The following is an 18,976-nucleotide window of genomic DNA, read 5'->3' on the forward strand; positions in this document are numbered from 1 at the left end:
TAGTCTATAGCTATTCCTCTGCACATTTGCTGCTTATTGACATCTGGTTCTTTAAAAATGACGTTGTCACTTTTGACTGTAACTTATTTTCTCTCAATGAGCCTGATAGTTGAAATTGCTTTACCAATTTTCGAAGAAGTGACAGGCTTCTAGCGCTAAGCATTAATCAAGTTAAGGTGAAGTGAAACCCCCTTCAAATCAGTCGATTCGAATACAACACTTTTTTTTAAGGGTATTAGACCAAACTGTCCGAAACATTGACACATCACTCCTGATCATCTAAGAATTGTCCTGACACATTCAAAATTTGGATTTTTGGAAAACAATTTTTAACAGCCCTGTCCAGAACCAAAATGGCGTCGGGCTCTCACATTTCGATCGATATACAATTATCGAAGGCTCTGATATGAGAAACGAAAGGTTCAGGACAACTTTACGACAATTTAGAACACTCTGGTAATCGGTAAACTCGCATTTGAACGGAATAAAGGCAAAAAGAGTGTTGTATGCGCTTCTATGCCAAAACGATGAAAAAACTTTGACACATCCCTCCTGATCATCTAAGAATTGTCCTGACGCATTCAAAATTTGGATTTCTTAACAAAATTTGTTAACTCAGCCCAGACCAGAACCAAAATGGCGTCGAGCTCTCAGATTTCGATTAATATATAATTATCGAAGGCTCCGATATGAGAAACGAAAGGGTCAGGACAATTTTACGACAATTTAGAACGCTCTGGTAATCGATAAATTCGCATTTGAACGGGATAAAGGCAAAAAAAGTGTTGTATGTGCTATGCTAAAACGATGGGAATACGAGGTCTCGGAGGGAAAATTTAATTGACCTGGAAATCACAGATGGCGCAGGGGGTCCCTCTGCAGTCAGTTAGGACCCCAGAAAGCACGAATCCAGAGGATTTCTGGAGTTTTACTTCGATTTCTTGATATTTATTGTACGAAAACGACAGGTGGAGTATGCCATTTGGTACAATATCCAATATAATTCGACCCCGCTGTCAATATAAAAACAAATGTCGGCAATGTAGGCATTTAGAAAAATCTTCTTTATCGACGTTGATCAAGTTCCTCGACGTGTTTCACTTCACCTTAATCATTTATTTAAACATAAAGCCTAGTGTCGTATAATTCAGACTTAATTTGAATAAATCGATTTTTTAAAGAAAATCCGTATTTTCGTTTACCCGTCAATTTGACGGGTGCTCGTAGAAACAGGTATATAAAAAACGCCCGTAAACTTAGTGTTAAAGATATGCATACGAGACGACTCGCATGGTTAAAAAGAATCCGGTTTGCTAGATGTTAAATAGGCGTATCATTTGCGCGATCATACCGCATATAATCGAAACACACAAACAGTGGAAAGTATTGAGTCGTTGATAACCGACTGTTCCGACTCCTTCGAGAGAATACCTAGACCCAGACAGTGGCGATTGTTTGCGGCTCGATGACGTCCCCTTTGGCTCGGTACCATTTCAATTCAATTTCGAGGCTGCAGCCGCGTTAATTCATTCATTTATGTGTCGGGCCTCCCTTAAGAGAATGCAGAGAGGCCATTCATTGGAATGCATCGATGTCGAGGAGGGTTCCTACCGGAGAAACGTATTGTTTGTGGACGATGCGGACGCGGGGCAGGTATAGCTGGCAAAGTGGAATTCCTTTTGTCAGCAAGGCCACGAGCCCCGATAACCTTGACTTTGAGAATAACTAAACTTGCAACAATCGCTAAAGTATGCCAATGAGGACGATTCCCACCACTGCCCCTCCATGCTGTAACGCATTCTTAAGGTGAAGTGAAACACGTCGAGGAACTTGAACAACGTCGATAAAGAAGATTTTTCTAAATGCCTACGTTGCCGACGTTCGTTTTCATATTGACAGCTGTGTCGAATTACATTGAATATTGTACCAAATGGCATAATCCACCTGTCGTTTTCGTACAATAAATATCAAGAAATCGAAGTAAAACTCCAGAAATCCACTGGATTCAAGCTTTCTGGGGCCCCAATTGACTGCAGAGGGACCTCCGGTGCCATCTGTGATTTCCAGGTCAATTAAATTTTCACTCCGAGACCCGGTATTACCATCGTTTTAGCATAGAAGCGCATACAACTCTTTTTTTGCCCTTATCCCGTTCAAATGCGAGTTTATCGATTACCAGAGTGTTCTAACTTGTCGTAAAATTGTCCTGACCCTTTCGATTCTCATGTCAGAGCCTTCGATAATTGTATATCGATCGAAATATGAGAGCTCGACGCCATTTTGATTCTGGTCTGGGCTGAGTTAAGAAATTTTGTTAAAAAATCCAAATTTTGAACGTGTCAGGACAATTCTTAGATGATCAGGAGTGATGTGTCAAAGTTTAGGACAGTTTGGTCTAATATCCTTAAAAAAAAGTGTTGTATTCGAATCGACTGATTTGAAGGGTGTTTCACTTCACCTTAATCGAACGTGTATTTAGTATTTAGAGAGTCGGTAAGCACACGGCATGTCGACCCGTAAGGCATAGGCAACATGAAAAAGGAACTTTGCATTCCGTGTTCACATCCGAAAGAGCAATTAGGAAACAAACAATGACGTACGTTTAATTAAAGACCGATGATAATCTGCAAATTATTTTTACCAACGTTCCACTTAGTATTTCGAAATACTAAGAAGTCTGTTAAGGTGAAGTGAAACCCCCCTCAAATCAGTCGATTCGAATACAACACTTTTTTTTACGGGTATTAGACCAAACTGTCCGAGACTTTGACACATCACTCCTGATCATCTAAGAATTGTCCTGACACATTCAAAATTTGGATTTTTTAACAAAATGTTGTAACACAGCCCAGACCAGAACCAAAATGGCGTCCAGCTCTCATATTTCGATCAATATACAATTATCGAAGGCTCTGATACGAAAAACGAAAGGGTCAGGACAATTTTACGACAATTTAGAACACTCTGGTAATCGATAAACTCGTATTTGGACGCGATAGAGGCAAAGAAAAATCTTGTATGCGCTTCTATGCCAAAACGTTGGGAATACGAGGTCTTGGAGTGAAAATTTAATTGACCTGGAAATCACAGATGGCGCAGAGGATCCCTCTGCAGTCAATTAGGGCCCGAGAAAGCACGAATCCAGAGGATTTCTGGAGTTTTATTTGGATTTCTTTATAATTATTGTACGAAAACGACAGGTGGAGTATGCCATTTGGTACAATACCCAATATAATTCGATACAGCTGTCAATATAAAAACGAACGTCGGCAACACAGGCATTTAGAAAAATCTTCTTTATCGACGTCGATCAAGTTCCTCGCCGTGTTTCATTTCACCTTAACCCTTTGCGGACGAATGTCGCCAAATAGTCGCCCGAAAGCCTTTATAATGGAAAAGTCTCGTCCGCAAAGGGTTAAGTGTTAGAAAATACGTGTAATATCGGTAACAGGTAGTTACATCGATCTAAGTCAAACCGCTAAATTAGGCTTAGCAACCCCGCTATCGAAATCGATTGCTATCGGTATAATCACTAAAGTAAAATAGCGCGGTCCATATAATTACCTCTCTTTACGTAATTCTAATATTCCCCGTTTACCATCGTACGTTTTTCCGTACATATTTTATACTTTTACAGCTGTATCGTCTTATATTAATTCGATACAGCTGTCGATATAAAAACGAACGTCGGCAATGTAGGCATTTAGAAAAATCTTCTTTATCGACGTCGATCAAGTTCCTCGACGTGTTTCACTTCGCTTTAAAAGGGGACGAGAGTGCGGATGCGCCTACGTGGCATCACCTAGATCAAAAGAAGCGCGAAAGCATGAACTAGGTTTAATATTGTCGTTTGCACGGAGAAATGAACTCGCGTCGGTGCAATCGCTGGGAATAGCGTTCGGCGGTCGGTCACGGCTGCACGAGGCAGGAATTTCGAGCCGTTCGAGCGTGAACAAGCCGGAGAAAGTTCCGCAGAGGTTCGCAGGACCGTCCAGTCGCCATTTGCAGGTGTCTCTTCCTCCCACTCCTGGCTGGGAGGGACAGGACGAGGCAGAGCATGCTCGAGGTGTCCGAGTGGCAGTACCCTTGCAAAATGAGGCGTGTTTACCGACTCGAGTTCCTGTTCCAGATACTCGCGGATAATGACGGTCGAAGAAGAAGCGGCGCCATTACTCCGGCTGGCGGGAAGAAAAAGACTGTACGAAACTAGTTAGGAAAGAGGAAGAGATATTTAAATACGGCGAGGAGAGGAAGAGAAAGAAAATAATAGGCAGCGGAAAAAATGACAAGGAAAAATGTGAGCGAAAGATAGAGCTAAGGAAATAGGGATTCTTTCGAGTCTATATCCTTAGCTCTATCCTTTGCTTACAAAATCAGACTCACAGACCTAGAAAGAGGATCGTATATGGGAGGGGACGAAAAAGAGGTGAGGAGCAGAAGACGAAAGCTATTCTTCATGAATAGCGGTAAGAAGGGAAGCATTGTTTCAAAGTCGCGTTTTCTATCAGATGAGACTCGACGCGTTTCCGTTGAGAGAAGCTTTCTTCCCCACAAAAGCCGGCCAGGGAATTTCTTGCTGTCTTGATTCCAGCCGGCTTACTCTCGGTAATGGAATCGCGGAGGTCTCGCCCGTGTTAAGGTGAAGTGAAACCCCCTTCAAATCAGTCGATTCGAATACAACACTTTTTTTAAGGGTATTAGTCTAAATTGTCCGAAACTTTAACACATCACCCTGGATAATCTAAGAATTGTCCTGTCATATTCAAAATTTGGATTTTTGAAAAAAATTTTTAACAGCCCAGACCAGAACCAAAATGGCGTCGGCTCTCATATTTCGATCGATACACAATTATCGTAGGCTCTGATATGAGAATCGAAAGGGTCAGGACAATTTTACGAGAATTTAGAACACTCTGGTAATCGATAAACTCGCATTTGAACGGGATAAAGGCAAAAAAAGTGTTGTATGCGCTTCTATGCTAAAACGATGGGAATACGAGGTCTCGGAGTGAAATTTTAATTGTCATTCATCAAATTTTAATTCTTTATAATTATTGTACGAAAACGACAGGTGGAGTATGCCATTTCTTGCCACCTTAAGGTGAAGTGAAACACATCGAGGAACTTGGTCGACGTCGATAATTCTTCAAAATGTCATTGATTTTCATAGCCACTACTGTAATAGATATGTAATAAATATGTAATAAATATGATCAGTAATATTAAATAATCCCCTGCTTTATAGAAAGATGTAAAAAATATTCTCTTATAACTTCCTGTTGATTAATTTCAGAATTAATATTTATACACACACTCTTCTTGAATGTACTATTCTCGTACCTAAGGTATCGAATATCGCTGACTCTATTTTTTCGTAAAAACAGTGAAAATCCAATCTTATCGTTTCACCACGGAGATTGTATTACTAGTTGGAAACGGGTGATGACTGCATCGTTGAATCCGTTGCGAAAAAAATTTAGCCTCTGAACCTATTTTTTAATTTATTTATAAATAATTGCATGTTATGAAAATCAATGACATTTTGAAGAATTACCACGTTGACACGACTTATGTACGATGAATTGGTCACAATATAACCCAATAAAGGTAATCGGGATATACCTACATATCACCTACATTCATTGTTTACAACCGATGCGTAAATGTCTATTGGTAAAAAGAAAAAAACACGTATTTCTTAATTTTTTGCGAGCAATCACATCGCGTAAGTGGAACTTAAGTAGGAGTGCTTGTTTAATGGATATTACAAAAAAATGTCACCTGAAGGGTAGTTCACCCCCTTGAGGGGGTGCAACATTCCTGAACAATATTGTGTTGTCACCGTCCTTATACAGAATACGTTTATGCAAAGTTTCGTCGAAATCCCTCCACTGCTCCTACGAAAAATATGTAAAAAACCGATCTTTCGCTAAACTTTGGGGGGTTGTTTCACCTCTTAATTGTGGACCATTGCAGATATAAAAAAGCACGTGTCGCTTAGATTTTCGTGTTCTTCAACATATATGAAACTCAATAAGATCGGAGGCGGACACTTGGGAATGTTCCCTTGTTAGCGTGTTTCAAAGACGAGTTTACAACTCGATGGAGAAAGAATGGAGAAGTTTGGATCGCATCTTGGCCGCGATCGGCTCCATTGATCGAGATCGACGCCAAAGACGGCCTCGTTCCCAGTGATCTAATGCTCTGTGATAGTTTGATTAGTGCCATTAATCGATTAACGAGCCCTAAGGGGCTGGAACGTGTGGTGGCAGCCAGACAACGCTAATCGTGTCGATTCTGCCACGGCAACGTCAATAGATTAGATATCAGAATGGCAATCAATAGTTTCCAGAATTAGCTGTTATCAACATTGTAACGATATTTCAGTAAGCTATGAAGATACTGCATGTAGGATCGAACAATTTGTCCCTGAATTCACCCGCAGGTGATTGAACTAAATAGAAAATATTATCATGTGTTACTACAAATATCAGAAATAATGTAGAAAATATCTTTGAAAAACGTGAAAAGATGTTTATACAATAAACTATTAGCGTAAATCTGTTCGACTAAGAAACAACATCTAAAATATTTCGGAAGAACGAATACGCTTGCGTACGTGTCATTTTTTTCGACTAAATTAAAAATGATATAGTTAAGAAATAATTTCTTACGGAGTAACGTCAATTTCAATGAGGTGCATTAAAAGCAGCGAGGAATAAGTAACCATTCCTGTCAGATATATAATTCTTTACATTGAAGGTATCTCACACCAAACGGTTATAGACGCACATCATGCACGATGAATCCTTGTTAAAATTTGATTTCGTGCAGCATTGTGGTTAATTTAATCGAATACAAGGATTCTCTTAGCCTCCGAAATTAAATTATTGACGTGCAATCGGGTGATAAGCCTTTGAAGATAATTCGGCAAAAGGGAGGGGAAATAACGAGGTACGAGTACCGAAATAACAATTCCTCTGAAATTGAAATCCCTCGCGCGATAGTACAAGGGCCATTGAATTTTACCGATATATCCAGTAAATATCCTGCGTTTCGGATAAAGAGTGGATTGCTCGTTAAGGTGAAGTGAAACACGTCGAGGAACTTGATCGACGTCGATAGAGAAGATTTTTCTAAATGCCTACGTTGCCGACGTTGGTTTTTATATCGACAGCTGGGTCCAATTATATTGGGTATTGTACCAAATGGCATATTCCACCTGTCGTTTTCGTACAATAATTATAAAGAAATCAAAGTAAAACTCCAGAAATCCTCTGGATTCATGCCTTCTGGGGCCCCAATTGACAGCGGAGGGACCCCCTGCGCCATCTGTGATTTCCAGGTCAATTAAATTTTCACTCCGAGACCTCGTATTACCATCGTTTTAGCAACGAAGCGCATACAACACTTTTTTCGCCTTTATCCCGTTCAAATGCGAGTTTATCGATTACCAGAGTGTTCTAAATTGTCGTAAAATTGTCCTGACCCTTTCGATTCTCATATCAGAGCCTTCGATAATTGTATATTGATCGAAATATCAGAACTCGACGCCATTTTGGTTCTGGTCTAGGCTGAGTAAAAAAAATGTTTTTGAACAATCCAAATTTTGAATATGTCAGGACAATTCTTAGGTGATCAGGAGTGATGTGTCAAAGTTTCGGACGGTTTGGTCTAATGCCCTTAAAAAAAAGTGTTGTATTCGAATCGACTGATTTGAAGGGTGTTTTACTTCACCTTAATCGATTGTGGTCCACATCGCTGTTTCAACACATCTCGAACATAGTTGGCGCGTTCGCGTGCCTACGATCTCGAAGACCTGAATTTCGAAAATGTCTACCGAGAGCTCTGGGGACTCAGGAAATTGCGAGCATTCCGGCGGTATTGGCGAACCACGCGTTAACTTGAACACAGGGTGTTCAACAATGGCCAAGTTGACGAGAAAAAAGGAGCCCTACGAGCGCGGCAACCTGTCCACGGTTTCGTCATAAAAATCGAAAGGCACCTAGCGACATTTCCCACGGGGCGGGAAAACAAATGGTTCAACCGACGGAATGTTAAATCAAATGAGCATTTCTAAAGGAGCGGCATGTTTAACTTGGCAACAATCTTGAAAAATAGACATCCTGAAAATATTCCCCAATGTACCCGGATTCCATTGTTCCGAAGGTATCTTTTATCCGATATTTATCTCATTTGAAGAATTACTCATCGAATCGATGCAATCAAACGCGATGGTCGTAGTAAAACGAAAGTGTGTATGATTATTGTTTATCTTGCAAAACCTAATGGTCTCTTCTTCGTGAATTCTAATATGAGAATGTCAATTCACGGAGTTAAGGTGAACCGAAACACGTCGAGAAACTTGATCGACGTCGATAAAGAAGATTTTTCTAAATGCCTACGTTGCCGACGTTCGTTTTTATATTGACAGCTGGGTCCAATTATATTGGGTATTGTACCAAATGCATTGTACCAAGCATACTCCACCTGTCGCTTTCGTACAATAAATATCAAGAAATCGAAGTAAAACTCCAGAAATACTCTGGACTCGTGATTTCTGGGGCCCTAACTGACTGCAGACGGACCCCCTGCGCCATCTGTGATTTCGAGGTCAATTAAATTTTCCCTCCAAAACCTCGTATTCCCATCGTTTTAGCATAGAAGCGCATACAACACTTTTTTTGCCTTTATCCCGTTCAAATGCAAGTTTATCGATTACGAGAGTGTTCTAAATTGTCGTTAAATTGTCCTGACCCTTTAGTTTCTCATATCAGAGCCTTCGATAATTGTATATTGATTGAAATATGAGAGCTCAACGCCATTTTGGTTATTGTCTGGGCTGAGTTCAAAAATGTTTTCAAAGATCCAAATTTTGAATGTGTCAAAACAATTCTTAGATGATCAAGAGTGACGTGTCAAAGTTTCGGACAGTTTGGTTTAATACCCTTCAAAAAAAGTGTTGTATTCAAATCGACTGATTTGAAGAGGGTTTCAATTCATCTTAAGCTTCCGCGGAGTACGGCTGATGTCGGGATCCCTTGATTCGAATTTGTTTTACCATCGACAGATTTACGAGGGACTTTGCTTCTGGTAAAGGAAAGAATTTATCTACGAGCGCTGTGATGGAAAAATGATGTAATCGTTATTTCCTAACGCAACGCGCGCCCATGTGTCCGACTTGCACAACTCTACAAAATAGGCAAGCATACGGACCATTCCACGTGAATGACAAAGTTTCCACCTGTCTCTGCATCGACCAGTCTTTGTTAAGGTGAAGTGAAACACGTCGAGGAACTTGATCGATGTCGATAAAGAAGACTTTTCTAAGTGCCTACGTTGCCGACGTTCGTTTTTCTATTGACAGCTGGGTCGAATTATATTGGGTATTGTACCAAATGGCATACTCCACCTGTCGTATTCGTACAATAATTATAAAGAAATCGAAGTAAAACTCCAGAAATCCTCTGGATTCATGCTTTCTGGGGCCCTAATTGACTGCAGAGGGACCCCCTGCGCCATCTATGATTTCCAGGTCAATTAAATTTTCCCTCCGAGACCTCGTATTCCCATCGTTTTAGCATAGCACATACAATACTTTTTTTGCCTTTATCCCGTTCAAATGCGAGTTTATCGATTACTAGAGTGTTCTAAATTGTCGTAAAATTGTCCTGACCCTTTCGTTTCTCATATCGGAGCCTTCGATAATTATATATTAATCGAAATATGAGAGCTCGACGCCATTTTGGTTCTGGTCTGGGCTGAGTTAACAAATTTTGTTAAGAAATCCAAATTTTGAATGCGTCAGGACAATTCTTAGATGATCAGGAGGGATGTGTCAAAGTTTCGGAGAGTTTGGTCTAATACCCTTAAAAAAAAGTGTTGTATTCGAATCGACTGATTTGAAGGGGGTTTCACTTCACCTTAAATGCCGTATCGAATCAACCTAGGAAAGAGAAAGCAAGACTTCTGCTCTACTTGTCTTATTCCTCGATTTACTGTGAGGTATCACAAAACAGAAGTTCCATTTAACGACACCTCGTTCATCATTTGCATGCTAGGAATAATTTTTCACCGTGCAAGTGCTTCACTAAAATTCCTCTGCGGTAACAGAAGAAATTGGTTTTTCTAGCAGCAATGTTATGACAATACGTAATGTCAGAAAATCCTCAATTCCCGGAGGTGTCATTGTAAGAAAGAAACCATTAAATGTGAGCTTTTACCTAGATAATGGTAAGTCAGGAAGTCATTGACTATAGCAGTCCAGAAAAAATTGGACTCCAAAATTCATGATCTTTTTTGAGCTGAGTTCCGAGCTCAAGACCCAGTTTCTATATGTTGCGGATGTTCGAAAGAAAGTCTGAAAGCGGGTTGCACTGGATGTGAAACCAAAATTTGAGGACTGATTAATTCTCGACGAAATCTCGAGTCAGGTCGGTTTTATGAGTTCGGGCACATGACTTGAATTCGTAACAGAAATAGTTTATTAACAATAACGAGTAAGTCCGATAACAAATGTAAAATATGATACTATGAACGACGGCGGTCGCACGGTACAAATTAGCGGGTGACTATTTGGAGTCGCGGTGAGACTTGATTGTCTCTGAGAGCAGGAGATGTCCGTCTCTCGCGGTGGAAGATTTGATTCTGAAGATGCCCAGAGGAACTTTGGTCCAGAGCGCTTTCGGATGCTGTCCTCTAGGGCGGAGTTTTTTACAAAGCGTTTACTGATAGGCGTAGAGAAATTAAAGTGGGATCGATAATCGAAAGTGATTGGTTAATGAGAACTGAGAAGGGGAAAAGTTAATGTTGTTTAAGAAGGCTTAGGTGGGGAATAACAAAAATGGGCTATAGGGCTAGAAATAAACGAATCATGGGCTAAAGGACCGCGGTAGCAGATAAGAGAGCGAAGCGCTCGAGTTTCTGTTTAGACATTCATTTAAATTATGAGCATAATACGTGACTGAATCAATGGTGCTATATGACGTGAGAGACACGAGAAAGAATAAACGGAACTTGAAATACGGAAGAAATAGAACACCCAGATCGTTGCAGAGAGCATTCCAAATAATTCTAGCGTTATAATTATTAAATTATGGATTAGTCCGTATTTGCAATAAATAATTGAAATTTACGTATTGGCTTGAAAACCACACGTGACATGATAATTGCTATCTGAGATAAAGGCATTCGTTCTCGTTTGAGCCCTTGTTCATTCGGCTCGAACACTATATTTTTTTTTTCTTTTCTACCGTGTATTTGTTTGAATTATCTATAGTGTTGAGAAGTTGAGAATTAAAATTCTATGCATTTGCTTCTTGGCAGTCCTTCTAAGGACGTCATATTGAGTAAGAACGAGGATGTGTAGCTGATTGCGAAATCATTCAAGTGAGGGGCCATTGTTTATCTATTTTTCTGTTTTCATGCCTCACTCTCTACGTATCTTATATGCAAATGTACTTTGGTGCAATTGTGTCTACATCACGTCGTCAAACACTCGGCGTTTGAGAACGAGGTGATGCAGAACAGCTCTCAAATCCATAATAGTATTCCTCGTACAGCGCATATCAGAGTACACACCCGGCTATGTTTGAACATACATTCACGCATGATATAATAAGATCTTCCAGTGGCGGTTAAAGCAAAAACGCGTAATGTACGAAGTCAACTCCTACGTTGTGATACATGGTTTTTAATTTTGATTATTAACCTTTTGCACTTGCGCTTTTTTTCGGTTAAATTTTTCAGACACTTGGGCTTCTTTAAGATTGCCTACGTAATGATCCGATGTGATTCAGAGAACCATTTAAGATGAAGTGAAACCTCTCTCAAATCAGCCGACTTAAATAAGATACTTTTTTTTAAGGGTATTGGATAGAACCGTCTGAAATTTTTATATATGACTCGTGAACACCTAGGAATTATCTTGGCACTTTCAAAAATTGGATTTTTGGAGAAAATTCTTTAACTTGCAACAAACATTCCCAAGTGTCCGCCTCCGATCTTATTGAGTTTCATATATGTCGAAGAACACAAAAATGTAAGAGACACGTGTTTTTTTATATCTGCAATGGTCCACATTTAAGGGGTGAAACAACTCCCCAAAGTTTAGCGAAAAATCGGTTTTTTAAATATTTTTCGTAGGAGCAATGGAGGGATTTCGACGAAACTTGGTACAAACGTATTCTGTATAAGGACGGTGACAACACAATATTGTTCAGCAATGTTGCACCCCCTNTTTTTAATTTATTCAAATGCAATTCATTAAATATCTCGAAACAAGAAATATATGATTTAGACCACTTTCATAATTATGGACACATACGTAGGAGGGGACATTAGTGAGACGAATCTACTATTAACAAGTCTATATTTTCCGTAGATTCACAGGTAATTAATTAATTTATTGTTAAAAATGATATGCGTAAGCCTCAGGGAAACGTATGGAAATAGTTCCAACTGGTCGCTTCTATGGTTCTCGATCAAGTGCCGTTCCTGTCCACTGTTCGTAGGTTCGGTCTTGGTTTAGTCGTATCAGTTGTTTAGGCAATGGTCACGTCTTTTCGCCCGTGATTCCTGGAATAGAGCCGCCTATGGACCTCCTCTAATTTTGCCTTTATCCCTTTGTGAATATTTCCTTCACATAATTGAAACAAATCATTCTTAGCATGGCAAAAGAACATTGAAAAGCTATAACGAAGACATTGTTCGAAAGTTACGTAAATGTCAATACGACATAGTTGTGAAGCTTAAAAGTAAATCATTCTGCGATTTCTGCAAACATGGGACGTAATTTCACGCCATATAATGTAGGAGGTGAAATTACCGAAGGCGAATCTACTATTGACAAGTCTATATTTTCCGTAGATTCAAAGGTATAGTTATTTGACTTATTGTTAAAGAAGACGTATATAGAATGGATTCAAGCGTTCCGTTCTGCGATCCTCGACCAAGTGCCGTTCCGTCCACTGTTCGGAGGGANCAATCACATCGCGTAAGTGGAACTTAAGTAGGAGTGCTTGTTTAATAGATATTACAAAAAAATGTCGCCTGAAGGGTAGTTCGCCCCCTTGGGGGGTTGTAGCATTGCTGGACAATATTGTGTTTTCACCGTCCTTATACAGAATACATTTATACCAAGTTTCGTCGAAATCCCTCCATTGCTTCTATGAAAATTATTATACAAATCGAATTTTTGCCAAACTTTGGGGGGTTGTTTCACCCCTTAAATGCGGACCATTGCAGATATAAAAAAACACGTGTCTCTCAGATTTTTGTGTTCTTCAACATATATGGAAATCAATAAGATCGGGGGCGGACACTTGGGAATGTTTCCTTGTAAGAAGAGATTTTTTTGTAATTCGATCCCTAATGGAGTAAAACGGGATTGGAATATTGGCTTCTAGAAAATGGTTAGATCTAGAAGCATGAAAGTTGACCGAAATAATCTGTTGAAATCTATTAGACGCATGTAAGATAAAATTCCGATTTTCACTTTTTGAAATTGTGAAAAAAGGGGTTGTTAGATGGTTCAAAAGATACTCGTATATCTGAAATTGCAGTAGCGAAGAACGTGATGTTCGGGTAATGGATTCTTCTCGCATCAGCGCGAAGCACTGATAACAGATTAGTACACGTATATCATAATTAGGCAATTTTGCAGATCAACATAAGAAGGATGTCATTCACTGATACGCAAACTAAACAATTTGATGCCTCTCTTAACATAAAATCACGTACTATCCATTATCCATTAACCAATAAGCTAAATTCTATACTAATGATCATGACTATGCCTTGCTTGTTCATCGAGTTCACCGAGTTTCAATTTAAGTAGGCCATTTGAAATCAATAATGTCGATCTTGATTCCGCGATATTCTGGTAATATAAAAAAAAAGAGGAGAACCCGAACGTGATGTGACAGTGACAAATCATTCGCCAACCTTGGCGATATCTCTTGGATTCGAATGCGACCAATGATCGATGTCTGTATCAATTACGCCCGGTATGAAAAATGTATAGCAGAGATCGATTATCATCAGAAACCGTTCATGGTGGTAAATCATGTGGAATTTCTAGATACGTTTTACGGGAAACATTTTCTCCATTTTTTTTTGTCAAAACATGCAGTTTATAGGTATATCTAATATTTAGTGATCTCCACGATGCAAAGACAGATTGACCTCGCGCGTTTAACATAAAACCTACATTGAATATCACGGTACACATGAATCGCGGTTACTATTTCATTTTGCTACGAATAAATCTTTGTACTAGATACCAAAACATCAAACATTCGCGTTTCCCAGTTCATTTTCCTTGCAACAACGTCTCACAGGGTCCTTGCAAATACTATGCACAATTTATAAACTCGAATAAATCAGGAAGAGTAATGAAGATTCTTGAGGTGAGAATTGTGTGATGGATCGCTTGATCCATCACGCAATTGTTCATTCGCCCCTTCCTTCAGCCACTGTTCTTGTTTAAGCTTTGTTAAGGTGAAGTGAAACACGTCGAGGAACTTGATCGACGTCGATAGAGAAGATTTTTCTAAATGCCTACGTTGCCGACGTTCATTTTTATATCAACAGCTGGGTCCAATTATATTGGGTATTGTACCAAATGGCATATTCCACCTGTCGTTTTCGTACAATAATTATAAAGAAATCAAAGTAAAACTCCAGAAATCCTCTGGATCCATGCCTTCTGGGGCCCCAATTAACAGCAGAGGGACCCCCTGCGCCATCTGTGATTTCCAGGTCAATTAAATATTCACTCCGAGACGTCGTATTACCATCGTTTTGGCATACAAGCGCATACTACACTTTTTTTGCCTTTATCCCGTTCAAATGCGAGTTTATCGATTACCAGAGTGTTCTAAATTGTCGTAAAATTGTCCTGACTCTTTCGATTCTCATATCAGAGCCTTCGATAATTGTATATCGATCGAAATATCAGAGCTCGACGCCATTTTGGTTCTGGTCTAGGCTGAGTAAAAAAAATTGTTTTGAAAAATCCAAATTTTGAATGTGTCAGGACAATTCTTAGATGATCAGGAGTGATGTGTCAAAGTTTCGGACGGTTTGGTCTAATACCCTTAAAAAAAAGTGTTGTATTCGAATCGACTGATTTGAAGGGTGTTTCACTTCACCTTAACACGACAAATACCGTGGGGGTCATTGGTAACTGGCAACCACATAACAATAGAGTTATCTTGTAAGATTGGCATTGATCGTGTTAATAATACTTAAAATACTTTTGAAAACTTAATCGTTAATAGCAGAAGAAAAAAAATACTGTAAACTCTTACCGTGTAGGCAATGGTGTCGATGGGTTGAGAGACACGACCGTGTTTCTTTTCTTGGGTCGTAGATCCATCTTTGCTCTCGGAGTCGGAGTCTGAAAATAAAATAAAAACACATTTATATTATTAAAAAACAAGAAGTACATCGTAACATCGTCCTTTCTAAGTGTGGCCATTATCTTTACTGTTGGACAAGGTGTTCTCGATGACATTTTCGTATTTAATTGGATAAATGAAAAACACCAAAGATTGCTAATCTGGGGTAAGATTAATATGCTTTCAGAAATAACAGGTGCACACTTTACATCTGTAATATTAAAATGAAAATAGACATTTGTTAACGAGGAATCCTTACATTATAAGCCATAAGAGAAATGAACCAGCCATTATTGTGGTGGATCGTACCAATTTTTTTTTGCTTTAAATTATGTAATTATTACTTGAAATTATTATATTTCAAGACTATTATTAGAAGTGCGTTTGAAGTTTTTCTTCAAGGGAGTTCTTCACGTGATTAAGGTGAAGAAAATTCTGGGCATCGAGTAAGTCAAACTTGTTCATAGCATCGCCAATTTCAGTTAACAATAAAGCGACGGTAAGTCGAGTCGACCTGAAACCCGATAAATTCATTCTTGACTTTTTCAGGAAAAGTAATTATACCATCTTCCCATTAAATTCTAATGTCATATTTGTCGATGGTAGGGAACAGACGAGGAATGCGAAATGAACGTATTTATTGCACGTATAGTTTTGCCGGACAAAATTCCATCCGGAATATGATACAACCGATATTTCGCTGAAATTTCCAAGAGTGAAAAAGCACAGGCTACGTACGGGCATAAAATGTTGTCATCAAATTCAACGCGGTCATTGGTGTCTCTTTCATTTGCGAGAGTGCACGTATTTTGTTAGCCGACGCGGAACGATGGGAGCAAATGTAATAATATTCGCATAAATACGATGCGAGTACGTCGGATCCAGTTGGATTTTAGTCACGGTCCAATAAGGCAAAAGCTGCAGTCGTAAATTAATACCACCAGCACCCGGAAACATGTTCCACAGATACGGTTAAGTATGAGTTATTACACTATCAATGACTGGGGGTTAACATTTGCGTACATAGGACCCATGTAAAACTGCTTTTCGAGTTTTTACATAATGAATTAGAAAATAAATCTAAAAATTATATATAAATCTACGAAGTTTTCGGAGCTTAATGTGGATTATCATTTTACGATATCGTATTTTTATCGTAAAAAATGATAAAAGGAGTCGGCGTCCTTCAAAGGAAGTGCCGTCACCGTTCACTCGGTAGGTTTTAATGAATTGTTTTTAATTAATTTAATTGTACGTTTATCAAAGGAAGAGCTCATTGTGTAACGATGGTATATTATCGTTATCCTCTTAAAAAGCTTATCGACTTAATTTAGATATCTTGGTCTTTATAAGCAGTTTTTTCGATAAAGAGACGATAAGATGTATCGAGTAGTTTCATGGAATGATCCAAAGACTTCTTTTGAATCAGTGTCAACGATAAAAATGAAAGAAATTTCGGCATTCTGATAATTTTTCCAGATGTTATAATACTACGGGCCCCGAATTTTGATTGAAAATAATTCCATTAGTCACCAGAACCAAGACGACGGAAAATGCCCTTAATTTTACTTAGGATTCCAACGATCGATATTTAAATGTACAATTTTGTCACGTATTCTCAACGCATGGATAAACGTTATATTTAAAAGTTACGTATTATTTATAAAAGTTACGTCGTATTACCTGCTACCAGTCGTATATACGTCAATGCTCATACCTATACATTGGAAATGTAATGGATCTTTTTAGTAGTTTCCGTTAAAATAAAAAATGTGATACATGTAGTAGTCGTACATTTACAAAATTTTCCATATAAGTCTTTTGTATCTACCGTTTCATGAGCCATTACAATAGCACTCAGCAATTGTTATTTTATACCCTCCATCTTGAAAATCCGACCATCGAGTGCTAACATTACATAAATATTTTGACAAATGCCGTACCAGTAAAGGGAGAGAGTGGAGGTACCCCAGAATTTCTTTGGGCGATATAATACACAACGTAATCGCGGAATTCCTTTTCGACGATGTGCACATTCTGCGGCTCGTACTCCTCTGGTTCCCAATTTAATTCCACGAGCGAGAGATCCAGGTCCATCTTGAATTCTCAAACTGCCCTGAAGGAAACTCTTCGAACGTTCCGTCATGTAAATCGGCGAAGAGATCGCACGTGGATGTCAACTCCGAAGCGATGACGTCATTGCCCCTGGTGGCGCTCCAAGGAACCAGCGACTCGTTTAACGGGCGTCAACTGATCCAGTTATATTAATATAAAACCGGGAAAGCAGTTTCCGAACGAGGAGAAACAGGTAACCGAAGCGATAGCGTTTTCCGAAGCTCGCCTATAGCTGGTTTTCCTTTCGACATAACGTATAAAAAATGATTTAAAATACCAATTCGAGAAGAAGCGTCCAAGAATCGGTTATTCGAAAAAACGATCCGAGGGGAGGCACCGACTCAACGTGCGCTGGTGCCTGGAAAGGAAACGAATAATAGGATATACAGAAGTCACATGGTAAAGATAGATAAAGGAAACTAGTCGGTAGTACCGCTCGATCATAATATATTATTAATGAAGCCAACGAGGAAAACATTCATCGGAATGACCTTCCACATCGCCAATAAAATTCTGAAACGCCGTGGATCGAGACCGTTGGCATTGAGTAAAGTCGGAAATAAGCTACACGTGTTGCGTTTGTAGAAAGAGCGCCAGCGAGATGTCGAGGTAAACATTCAACTCGAGGATAAATACCGTTTAAGCTTTTGAAAATGGTCCAGAGGTGTTTCCAGGACTTCGAGGTCTACGTTTGAGCTCGTTGGGAAACATGAAATGCAGAGGTTTTTCGAAAAGGCGTCAACTAGGGGGTAATTAACGTCGGGGAAGAGCGGAGGATGAACGGTCCCGATAACTGTCGACGGCAGGTTATTTCGAGCTATTTGATCGGTCGAGCAGAGACACGTCATGCACGTGGTCCTCCTGCGCTCCGAGGCGAGAACGCGCGATGTCGGGACTGTGTCGTTTCCTACACCGTTGTAAAGTGCACGAAGCAAATTTACTGTCACGTGGTAGTCTCCCGTCGCACGTGCGCAAACGAAGGCGCGCAGCGATCGCGTGACCCGCCCACGCGAAACTACCCGATGACTTCACCGTTGCGATTCGCGGTGGCACCCGTCACCGCCTTCCGAGGTCGCAGCGCCGTTGAACGTCGTGTCACCTTGCGGAAAATCCGAAAAATTTCAGGCACCAACTTTCACGGCAAAGTAGAGAACTGCGGCAACGCTTCGCGAGTCCGGGCACGGAACGGTGGCGACGTTGACGCGCGAGTCGCCAGACGACGATTTACCGGGCGCGCTGACTGTCGTGCGCAACGCGGCTGGGCGGGCACGGCGGCCATCTTGTTACGTCACGGACGCGCGATCGTTCAAATAAAAGAACGCAGCTGTGTTGGCCGCTTAGATTAAATCGTTTTCTCCTCAACCGGGAGATTTCGATTGGCGTGTACCTTGTGTTTTCGAATTATTGTAAACGATTACGTTTGGAAAAATATTGGAACGGTAAAAGGGAAGCTAGACACG

General features: G+C 39.8%; 1 protein-coding gene across 8 annotated transcripts in view; it reads right to left on the reverse strand.

The window, feature by feature from the left end:
- The window catches only part of LOC105703375 (oxidation resistance protein 1), a 121,901-nt gene that overhangs the window by 26,420 nt on the left and 76,505 nt on the right, over positions 1-18,976 (reverse strand). For 2 of the 8 annotated variants that reach the window (XM_023432742.1, XM_023432741.1), the window contains one exon: positions 15,312-15,400. In XM_023432742.1, coding sequence (XP_023288510.1) covers positions 15,312-15,400 — 89 coding nt within the window. Of the gene's footprint in view, positions 1-15,311; positions 15,401-17,344; positions 18,918-18,976 lie in introns of those variants that run through there. The other 6 variants (XM_023432748.1, XM_023432747.1, XM_023432744.1 and 3 more) reach the window with 6 other exon arrangements.

Source organism: Orussus abietinus, unplaced genomic scaffold (genome assembly GCF_000612105.2).
Source record: "Orussus abietinus isolate OABI.00-Male unplaced genomic scaffold, Oabi_2.0 scaffold149, whole genome shotgun sequence".
Lineage (NCBI taxonomy): Eukaryota > Metazoa > Arthropoda > Insecta > Hymenoptera > Orussidae > Orussus > Orussus abietinus.